This window comes from Lactuca serriola, chromosome 6 (assembly GCF_051521515.1).
Source record: "Lactuca serriola cultivar US96UC23 chromosome 6, Lser_US96UC23_V15, whole genome shotgun sequence".
NCBI lineage: Eukaryota > Viridiplantae > Streptophyta > Magnoliopsida > Asterales > Asteraceae > Lactuca > Lactuca serriola.
The window spans coordinates 75294262-75306303 of record NC_136413.1 but is presented as its reverse complement, the minus strand read 5'-3'; the positions used below and the strand labels follow the sequence as shown (position 1 = coordinate 75306303).

The following is a 12042-nucleotide window of genomic DNA, read 5'->3' as shown; positions in this document are numbered from 1 at the left end:
TCTCATTATAGCAACGAACTTTTATTACTAGAAACTTATATACTCGTTTTAGCAATGAAATTGTTTGCTCCTTGTAACAACGAACTTGTTTGCTCATCATAGGAATAAAACTTGTTACTTGTTTTAATAACAAGCTTTATTTCCCATGAGAATATGAATGTTGCACCTCATTTGGGCAACGTACTTTATTCATCATGATGACAATAAACTTTGTTTATACAAACTTATTTATTCATTTTAACAATGTACTTTTATTTATGGAAACTTCTATCAAAACTTTGATTACGTTTCATTAAACTAATATTATATTTAACCTATGAGTACTCACCAAATATGTTTATAATTAACGCTCGTTTTACATGCTTTCTCAGGAATCATCTATTAAGAGGCACGTAAAGACACAACACTTGTAAGACCATTTGCATGTGTTGTCTTTCAAATACATTGTAATTACTTTAAAAAGTTGTTCAAACTCATTGTAAAATTTATAATGCTTTTTCATACTATGGTTGGTGTTGTCTTTTAACTTTTTTATGAAACCCTTTGTACTGTCGCGTCCTGTGTTTCCGCTTTAGCGGGGCGTGACAATAAGAGAGACATACATAAACCACATCCTCGTTTGATAAATCATTAAGTGAATGCTCAAACACATTCTTCACATCTTCTAATTTGATGGTGACATTTCTCGCGACCATAGGATGCATATGAGAATGGAAGGCAACGCTGGAACAGAACGTAGGACAATAATCTCCAAAACGGAAGTCGGTGACAAGAAAAAGTCCGTTCTTCCCAAAAGATATCTCGTAAACCCCAATCTCAAAAACAATTTCATCTACTTTGCTCTAGGGGTCTATGATAACTTCATGGAAAAAGACATAATGTAGAAGCAAACGATCCCCATGTACATTAGGAATGTCTTATCACCTCCCAAGACATGAATTTTGGAACATAGTCTCGCATCCCGGTCTGTCTCTCAATGTCGTAAGAATTTTCATGCTGACTTTGGGTTTACAAGACAGTGAAATGGATGAGTAAAATACCTCGTTGTGATGCAATGATAAAGATGTTACAAACCAGCCCCGAAATGAAAACTTTCCAATATTCTAGACTTGTTCTTAGTGTTCCAAACATGTTCTTCACGTTCCGAACATGTTCATCGCATTCTGGAGGATTCCAGAATGAAATTTTATGTTTCGGGACACTAGATTTCGATCACATAATACAAACAACTAAACTAGGTTTGGTTTCGTCATAATAGAATGACATCATCTATTGCAACTCCGGAACGTTGTTAGTTCATTCCGGAGGATAAACATAAATTTTAAGTTGGAGTAAATAACTTACCGTTAAAACATCTAGGTCATAGTTATCATCTTCCATATCTGAGTGGCGTGTCGGAGATCGGTATTAGTATTAGTATTAGAGAGTCGGAGTGGTGTGGTGGTGATCTGAATCAGAATCGAAGAGTCCAAATCGGAAGCGAAATCATGTGTCGGAGATCGAATTTGTAAAATTGGAGTGGGATCCAGAATGAAATCGATATCCAGATTTTTTTCATAATATATTCCGGATTTGAATTCTGAGTGTGAGATCCGGAATATGTACGGGTAGTCCGTAATTGTTTCCGGAACGTCCCATCCCGGAGGAAATGTAATGGGCCGACCCACGAAAAACGAGTCCCAAATTGTTTCCGAAACGTCACAATCCGGAGAAAATGATTATTTTGCAAAAATACTTTAAATGAGTTACTCTTTTAAAAAAAACCCAGTTAATTTACTCGATTTCAAAAAAAAAAAAAAAAAAAAAAAAAAAAAAAAAAAAAACAACAACAACTAAACTCCATAAGGACCTGGAGTAGTATGAGTTGCTCACTAAGAATTTAATAGAACTCTTCTACCATACTTTTCCACGTATCCTTCTTTTTGGCATCACGTCTTTCACATGACAAGATAGTTAACATTCTTCCAAATTCTCGACCACCAATCCACCACTAAAATTATCTTTCACGAAGACTCTTTTATTCTTACCGAGTTTCAGTCTAAAATTATCATGTATCCTACACCATACCGTATAATAACATGTAAATGAATAATTATGTAATTAATGGCATCAGATTCAATAAGGTTATCCGTTTATGCCTAAATAAAGAATGCATTGAGTTTTCTTATCAATTTAAGTAATCATGTTTCTGGTTTTAAACAAAACATTGCGAAATTACGCATGTAAAAGTTTGTAACAAACTGAAGATGCATGGTTGCATAAACTACTAAACTAGTAAGAAGCCTGTTTTGTTTTAAAAAATAATAAAAATATATAAGTTTGATGCCTATAACATTTCTAAGATAGATAGTGTAGGGAATAGTATGGGAATCTTTGGCTAATACCGTATTAGTCTAACTTGTAACTCTAGCTTCTTGCTGTTCTAATAATAGTCTAGCCGTTAGGAAAAATGTTCTACAATTTAGAGAAAAAGGTTTATTAGTGATCCGTTATCTTATTATTACTATGCCTCTAAATAAGGTATCCTCTTCAAGTTGCACAAAGCTTCCAATCTTATTCAAACAGAAATCAAACATCCATATACGAACAGTAAACGAAAACCCTTTAAAGTCTCGTGGCCTTCCATCCCCTTTAAACTCCCTTTCTTCTATCAAAATTTTCATTAGTCTTTTATTTGTTTTCTCTCTCTCTCTCTCTCTCTCTCTCTCTCTCTCTCTCTCTCTCTCTCTCTCTCTCACACACACACACACACACACACAACACCTAGCACTCACAAAAACTAACACATGGGCACTTTGGTTGGACATGTTGCACCAGGGTCTGTTTTTCTTTTCGTCGGATTATGGCACCTTGTTAACCATATCAAACTCCATGTTCAAAACCCCAAAGCCTTCCATTTCTCCCCATGGGTGCCCACCACAAGGATAAGGTATTTGGAACTTTACTACATCATGTCAAGTTGTTCTATGGCCATTGTTATGGAGATATTTGTTTTACCAGATCATCACCATCCGTTTGACACAGATGGCACCATTCCTTCCAACCATATGCAGAACATGGAACACTTGTTCATTTTTATGATGTTTATAATCTATGCTGGCTTTGCCATACTACTTGACAAGTTTCAACCCAAAGCGCAATACGAGTTGACACAGTTGCTTTTAGGTATTGCGTTTGGGCACCAACTCCTCATCACCCACCTTCACTCAACTGGAAACATGGGTATCCAAGGACAGTACCATATGCTTCTACAAATATTAATTCTTATCTCTTTCATTAGTACACTTATGGCCATTGGCTACCAGAAAAGCTTCATAGTTAGTTTCATAAGGTCCATTAGTATATTCTTCCAGGGTCTTTGGCTTATGGTTATGGGTTTCATGCTTTGGACTAAAAGTTTGATTCCAAAAGGTTGTTTCTTGAACCTGGAACAGGGTCACCATGTAGTTCGGTGCAATGGAGACCAAGCCGTAGAACGCGCCAAGTCGTTAGTGACTATTCAATTTAGCTGGTATCTACTTTTGGTGACGATTTTTGCTATCTCACTTTACTTGGCCATGATTAAAATCTACGATAAACAAGTTGATTACCAATCACTAGTAAGGTACGATGAAGAACACGCAGATGAAGATATTGAGACTCAAAGTAAAACAAGCAAACTCGACCAATCACATAGCTTTCTTCAAATGGAGAAATCTCTTGCTCCTCTCGACATGGAATTGTAGATAAATATAAAGTGATAAAAAGAAACTCATAATTGGTGAGTTTTGATAAAAATAGCTTCTATATATTTCACTACAATTTACATACAATTTATAGAGCCAACCATACCTTATTTGAGGAACCTATTCTATATGTATGCATTATTTATAGTTTACATTCTACCAATCCCTTAAATTAAGGGTACTCCTAAAATTAATATAGTCATTAAGGGTGCAAAAAAGTTAAGATACACGAGATCGGGTCGTTAAAAACTCGATTCGAAACTGATTTTAATCGAGCCCGAACCAAGCTCGAGCTTAGTATTAAGCTTGGGTATTAAACGAGCTCGAGCTCGAGTCTATGTCACATAGGCTCGATTAGGCTCGCAAGCCTAAATGAGTCTATATATTATATAAATTATTATTATTTTTATATATTAAAATAAAAAATATTTGGGTAATTTGGGATTTAGGGTATTAGTAAATGAGCTTCTTAATTAGTTCGAACCGAACTTATGATTATTTAGGCATATTAGATAAAAATGATTCGGGCTCGAGGCTGAGCCGAGCTTGTATAATTCTTTACGAGCCCGAGCCGAGCTCAATACAAGGAAGCTCGAATCGAACTGAGCTCGAGCCTCATATGACTTAAATGAGCTCGGGTTGAGCATGGTCAAGCTCGTGTTCGGCTCAGCCCGTTTACACCCTAATAGTAATTAAGTTCGCAACTGAAGATTAGAGACTCATGTTGACACATGTTGAGTTCGAAATTTGTTGCAACAAGAGATATATTAGTGTGGTATCTTGTATTTATATTAGATGCTTTGAGTTCCATATGTTATATATTTGGAATGATACTTATGAATGTTGTTATGCTCCAAATTCATGGTGTATGTTAGGCTGACTTGTTTGTTAGTCTTTCAAGTAGGCTTGTCTTAGGTGTTCTTAATTCGTTGCGTAAAACATACCATATGTTTATTCGTCCTATAAATAGATGTTTGTATATAATGCTTAAGTACAAAGTCTTTTGTATTCTGGTTTCAAAGAGATTTATTAATATTCAATCAAAGGGCACAAACTATTATATTTGTTTTGATTTTTTGAATTTTAATTCCGCTCGTAGGAGTTGTCATGGATTGTTATACAAAAAGAATTGTTATTAGAGTAGGAATCATCCAATCGTCTGAATTTTAATTTCGTTTTTTAGTGTTTTGATATGATTTGAGACAATATTATATTTGTTTCTTCCTAATCAATTTTCATTTTAATTTTTAATTAAATCATTGTAGTTAATCATTTGTATCGAATCTCAACAGTCAAGTTATTCTAAATTACACAAAGTTTTTTTGCTCAAATACCCGTGCACCACTTCTTTTTCCATATTAATATAAAGATTGGTTTGAACGCACGGAAGACTATCTTTATAGTATAGACATAGGTGCTTGGCGCACAATAAAAAATGATTATTTAGTCCATATGTTGAAGGTCGTTTTAGTTGAGAAACTGGTGAACCTACTATTATTACAAACAAGAAGAAATATCAAAATGATAAGAAGTGTTTGAGGGAATTAAGATATATAATTCTTCATATATTATGGTTCGTTTGAAAGAGCATAAAACTGCTCAAACAGTGTGTTTCTTACTTAAAAAGCTGTATGAAGGCACTAAAAATAAGCATATCATGGTGACAAATATCATTGTTGAATTTCAAACAAAAAGGTGATGAAATGTTGTGTGTAGTCTATAAAAGGGATTGTGTATTCATTTATAAACTTGAAAAGTATGAGATTATTCCGAATCAACATGAAATGAAGAAAAAATTTATCTGATTACTCTAGAAAGAATGAAAGTACATCTTATTTATTAAGAAACTCCATGAGAATGTCAATTCTTAATCTTTAAATGAATTGTACGTTGTTTTAAAACCATATGGATGGGTTTTAATACATCTATACACACTAGACTTGCACATCAGAGTAATCAAACTATCCTATGCATATATGCAACCTGAGGATTTATGTTTTACTAATTATAGCAACTTACTTTTAACACTATTAGTATATAAAGAAATACATAATTACTAACCTACTTTGTAGCTTGAACTTGTTCTTCTTGAACCCTTCTTATGCTTCTTGATCTTCTTGATGTAACCATGTTGCTTGGATGAGAAGATCCATCCAGAATCCCTCCAGTGGAATGACACCCAATACTTTAAAGATAGAACTAAAAAATCTAAAAGAGAGGTTGATCTTACAAATCCTAGAAGGCTTTGGAAGTCATGCCATGAGGAGAGGAGGCAGGGAATCAAGCCACATGAGATGGAGTGAATGTCAAATTTTATTTCCCATAACATGTGGGATTAAGATAAATTTCAAATTCACTTATCCTTTATGTGTTTTGAAACATTCTAATTAGTCAATCTTTTAACTAATTAATAATCAAACCTTTGAATTAATTAATCACCAATTCATTTATTAAATATAATAAATTAATAAACTAATGTTCTTCTGAATTATACTTTTTTAATTTTTTATTTTCCATGAGAGACACCCAAAATGACCATGTTATTATTTAGAAATATTATTATTTAGTTAATAACCATGGACACTCTTTCAACACTCTCTCACTTGGAAAAGTCATAAAATATATCAGGTTTAATAGTTCTCAAATTATTAGGATGTTATTATTCTTGCTAGTCACTTTGCCCAAATTTCAAGGATAATATTATGCCTAGTGGTTATATTGCACAAATATATAGGATAATATTTATCCTACTAGCTGTTTTGCTCGAATCTTTAGGATAATATTATGCCTAGTTAGTAATATGGCCAAATTTCTAAGATAACATTGTATCTAGGCAGTGCACTACCCGGCTACCAATTCGAATGAACTAAACTAGTATAATTATATAGTTAAATATAATTGTATACGAAAATTAATCAAATCAAAAGTATAAGGCTAGTAAAAATATATGTTAATGAGACAACAATTCATCAATTAGCTACTTAGACTTTAGCTAATCGCCGACCTAAATTGTTAAGACTTAGGTGAGCATGAAAGGCAAGTATATATCTATCAGAGGCTAACACGCCCACCTGCGGTTTCCAGCTACAAATTGGTGGTAGAGTCATAGGCGGGATAACTTTCTCATATATTACGACGTTCGATGAAACTTTTTGCTGAGTAAATAGCAAGTAGCAAGCTCGATTATGGAAACGTGTTGTAATAGTGTTCCGGCAGCCTTAATTAACTAGATCACCTAGAGGGGAACTACTTGAAGTGGTAATACTAAAAATAAATCAACAATTAAGGAACATACTTTAAAGTTAAGTGAAGAAAGTTAAACGATAAATATTACAAAATTCCTTTAAAAGAGTAGTTTTCAAATATCAAAATACTTATAAAAATCATATACAACGATGTGTAAAAGTATTTTTGAAAAATAAAAACTTGTGAACTCACAAACATTATGTTGACATTTTAAATCGCATGTATTCTTAGGGAAAATGTCGTCAGATATTCACTCAAGGGATTAATGTCACACCCCCAAACCAGACGGCGGAAACGTCCGGGGGTGGAGGACTTCATTTGTAGTATCACAACACATGTATCATAGTAATCAAAGCACAAACAACCATTGTATTTAAAAGTATAATATTTACATATGTTCAATCATTGTATATTGAAACCAAAATAGTTATACAAAAAGAAGAATATAAGACTCCTAATGGCTCCATCTTTTCAAAAAGCTCGGGGAGTACCTGTTATTATTTCCCTGATAATACAAGTAATTTGAAAAGAGAGTATCAACAATAAGTTGAGTGAGTACATAAGTCTTTATGTTTGAATGGGTGTATTTGTATTTTGAATATCAAAACACTTTTAGAAAATCCCATATTTTCTGTGGTATGTGAAAAGTAGTTTTATTCCCATAAAACCGTCTTATTTGTAAACCATTGTATTTGTAAAACTTGTATTTGAGAGTGTGCCTGGCGTCGCCAGCTGTTATTGAAAACTATAGTATAGCATTGTACTTTCCATTTTGTAAACTGGTACTTTGAAGATATACTTACGTTTGGTTGTTTATACACTAACGTGTTGTTAATATCTTTTTAATGAGTTATTATAACCATACTAAGACATGAACGCCTGATGAGCGCTTAAACTGTTGATAACAATTGCCACTCATTGGCGTGTATGTCTGACTATAGCTAGCAACCTGAGTGCGGGGTTGTCAATCCCGATATAGATCTACACACAACTTGTTTCGATCCCCGGACTGGAGATTCTAGTTATAATGTCAGGGCTTTACTTTGGTTGTCTAAACTGAATTAAACAACCTGAATTGATTGTCTCATAAAAAGCATATAAACGTTACATGTATATTAGTTATGAAAACCCAATCATTTTGAAATAAATGATTGACAGTATGTTCTTGACTTAGTATCCCGAACATGTATTTGATAAGTGTAAACCCTTGATTTGTTTTGAATTAAAACTCTTGTAGCATGTAAAATAGTGTATTTATATGAATTATAGCTCTATGTATCATAAATTATACGTATTATAATTTATATGTACTTTAGGAACTAGTAAATAACTATTTTTGCATGTAATCCTTTGCTCAACATATTACAAAGGTTAATTAAACTGATGAAATAACTTTTATATTTATATATACAATTTTATATATAGGTAAATTTAAACGACCTTCGGACAAATAATCGGTACTATAAGTCCACATCTAAACGAGGAAAAGGACCTAGAGTGAATTATTAGTCCTAAGCCTTTTAAATCTTATTTATATTAAATTATATATACAAGTATGTATATTTGGGAAAAATATAAGTTTATAAAAGAGTTCAAAATTTGAAGTATTTTTGATGCTTTAAAATCATTTTATCGTGATTTGAAATCATTTATTTATAACACAAAGTTGTTGTGTTATACTTGTATTTCCTCCCTTAAAACAGTAGAAATTATGAAAATACGGGGGTATGACCTCACTTGATAGGTGGTAATTCGGACAGGGTTTCGTTTCATGAAAATGAGTTTATTTGTCGAGAAACCGGCTCAAATCGGGCAGAGTTTTGATAGGAGAGAGGATGAATTTTTAATATTATTATTTTAAACAGACCGGGACGTGAATCCGTTATAAATTCATAACTTCTTCATACGACGTCCGTTTTTGTCTGTCTTTTTACCGTTGTACTACTAATGACGAGACCTTCAATTCTCGTTTAGATCGTGTCGGCTAAAAACCACTCGATCTTTATTTCGAGTTTTTAACTGTACACTGCTATACTGAAACTTAGAAAAATCATAACTTCCTCATACGAAGTCAGATTTTGGCGTTCTTTTTATGAAAGTTCTTGGTTTAACATAAACTATAACTTTCATTTAGATTGTTAAGGCTAGAAAGCCTTTTATCAAAAATTCAGTTTTTACACTGAACAATGTTTTATCGGTTTTGTCGCAGATTTTCGATTGGTCATAACATCTTCGTTATAACTCGGATTTTAGTGTTCTTTATATTTTTGGAAACCTTGTTACAATCTCTATCACTTGGTTCAACGCAATTGAGATTATTTAATAATTTATTTTTGAGGGTCAATTATGTAAATATACATAGTATGCCAAAATTTCTCTTTATTTAATTAAAAAGAAGTACAATTTGACCTACACTATTACATAAGTTTGAAATAACGATTTGTTACAATTAATTTGTAGTATTGTTTGTTTATTGACATTGGAAATGTTGTTTGTATTTTCTATCTAAGACAATATAATATCTAATACTATTAATGAAAAAATGATTGTGTTATATTACTATGTATTGTTCAATGCATTCAATATTTGTGATCCCTATTAAACACCACAGAACTCGACGATTCCATTGCCGGTCGTGGGTGTGCCGAACTGATATCAGAACTATTGGTTATAGTGAACAACTACTTCCTTAGGAATTACAAATACAACCTAGGGCTTACTCTACAGTTTGATTACCCTTAAGATCTAACACTAAAAGTATTATCATTAATTACCCTACTAACATACTACTTACGGGAGAGGTGACTGGATTCACCTTGTCGCTTGGGTTGATGGATTTCAGAACGACTATATGCTAAGATGGTCCTTCCCTCTGATAGTTATTACGTAGCTGATCCTCATATGATAGTCTTGAATGTAAAAAGCAAAAATTAAAAAAGAAAAATAAAAAATTAAGATGTAGAGTTATATACATCAACCTATTATAAAAGTACTTGCATACCATAATAAAATCAATGTGATCATAAACTTTAGATTTTAGGTCAAAAAGAATATATTGAGTTAGTAGAATACATTGGTCATACCACAACTAGAGCTAGCATGCACATCTAACTTTTATTTTGGTCAAACTGATACTCGATTGAACTTGGATACGGTAGTTGAAAACCTCGAGGATTGAGGATTCTTGGATTGGAGACCTAGTTCCACGTAGCATCTTCATCATACATTATTTGAGGATTCTTGGATTGGAGACCTAGTTTTGGGTAGTATCTTCGTCGCGATCTATAAGAGGATTCTTTGACTGAACACTTAGTTTTATGTCATCTATATGACATATCCGATGCAGGGTTCAGTAGGAACCATTAGTATTATCTATTTATATACACATAAACTTGAGATTATTTGTACTTATATATTCTTACGCTATCTCTCATATATATCTATCATGTTTGATGTCCAATATAGGAGCACCTGATACCGTGGCGGACATGGGCACATGGATGACGATACCTATTACTGACAGATACCATATGGAGCCTTAGTCACCTAAGCCCGAGGATACCCATCATCCAGAGATTCCAACACCACTGTAACCCTTAATGTCCAAGGAAGAGACCTATGAGAACGACGATACTGAGGAGAATGCCCTCGATCCAGATCCTAAATCATCTGAGCCATCAAGAGACGAGGTTGAAGAGAGGATAGACTATTTAGAGATTGAATTTGAGTCGAAGGAGGGGATGATGATCCAACTGAGGAGGAGGAGGAGCCAGAGCCTACCTCAAAAATACTTGAGGCCATCCTATCCTTGAGATCACCATCCCACCGATCCTTCAGAGTCCACATCCATGGCCCCATAACAAAGAATACTCTAAGGAAGTATAATCCTATATCGAGCAAAAAAAGGCCTTCCTGACCACCATCATCATCGGGACCCTAGGAAGCCATGCCCCACTTATTGATGGATAAACCAGAGATCCACCTAATAGCCCTTGTTTCCGAGACCAAGTATAGGAGACTATATATGTGTTCGTTCCACTTACATCACATCAGACTGATAGGATATACAATATATAAGAGGATTTGAGGTCACTGAGGAGTGAGTTTGGACACCTATACGGTATGATTATGAGTCTGTAGGAGGATTGGGACAATGATGAGATGCGCATTTAGCTTGCCTATGATCAATCAAAGAAGGTGTAGTCCCAAGTTCACAAACAATAGGTTCAGATTGGAGAAGTGGAGCTTCGTATTCACATGTTAGAGCATAGATTCATGACATTTGAGGCAGGGGCTTACGCCTCAGATATGTGGATTGAGTATCTACATTAGTTGTTGACCTAGTAGATTACATTATTAGGTAATTACTTCGGCTTATGATAGACAACTCAATGAGGAGCTGTTGTATTTTTGTGTTAGCGTGATGGAAAAGTTTTTACTCAAGTACGTCGTACCCTTGCAGGCTTTGTGTAACAGCCCGGAATCTCAGGTATTGTTAAATTATGTTTTTGGGGGTGATTTAAGAGGGGACTCGGCGAGTTGGAGCCTAGACTCGCCGAGTAGGATCGCAGACTTGATCGCAGGTTCGCGACTGGACTCGACGAGTCCAGATATGGACTCGGCGAGTCGACGCTGTTCAGCAGAAACCCTAACCGTTCGATTTTGGATCGTATATAACGCCTCTTAGGCCGTCATTTTCCGTCTTTTGGCCGATTGAGAAGAACCCTAATCGTTGTGGACGTCCAGAGCAGGAGAGAAAGCCATTGGGACTTGGAGGAACTTGTTAGGCAAGAAGAAGAGGAATTTGGCCAAAGGAATATCAAGGAGGATCGAGTCCTGAGGTTTGGGGGACACAGAGAGTGCGTTTTCAGGTAATACTCGGACCAATTCTGTTATTTTGATGTGTATGCGAAATTAGGGTTTATGAAACCCATTTAGTGATTAGATGGGTTATTATGTTATTACCCAAACGTTTATACCCCAGTAATAAGATGTTTAGAAGTCCAGAAAGTCCCATGATTGTATATCTCGGGACCATATGTAATTTAGAAAGCAGTTGCTCGTCTGCATG

The 12042-nt window shown here is 34.4% G+C and overlaps 1 protein-coding gene across 1 annotated transcript; it reads left to right on the top strand.

The window, feature by feature from the left end:
- The first annotated feature begins 2759 nt into the window (after positions 1-2759).
- Positions 2760-3992, top strand: LOC145058326 (uncharacterized). The gene has a single exon (XM_079006247.1). It carries the CDS (start codon positions 2787-2789, stop codon positions 3723-3725), a length of 939 nt encoding a protein of 312 aa, XP_078862373.1. The 5' UTR covers positions 2760-2786; the 3' UTR covers positions 3726-3992.
- The last annotated feature ends 8050 nt before the right edge of the window (positions 3993-12042 follow it).

Excerpts from the sequence above, each read along its gene's own strand:
- LOC145058326 (XM_079006247.1), top strand. The coding sequence starts at position 2,787 with ATGGGCACTTTGGTTGGACATGTTGCACCAGGGTCTGTTTTTCTTTTC.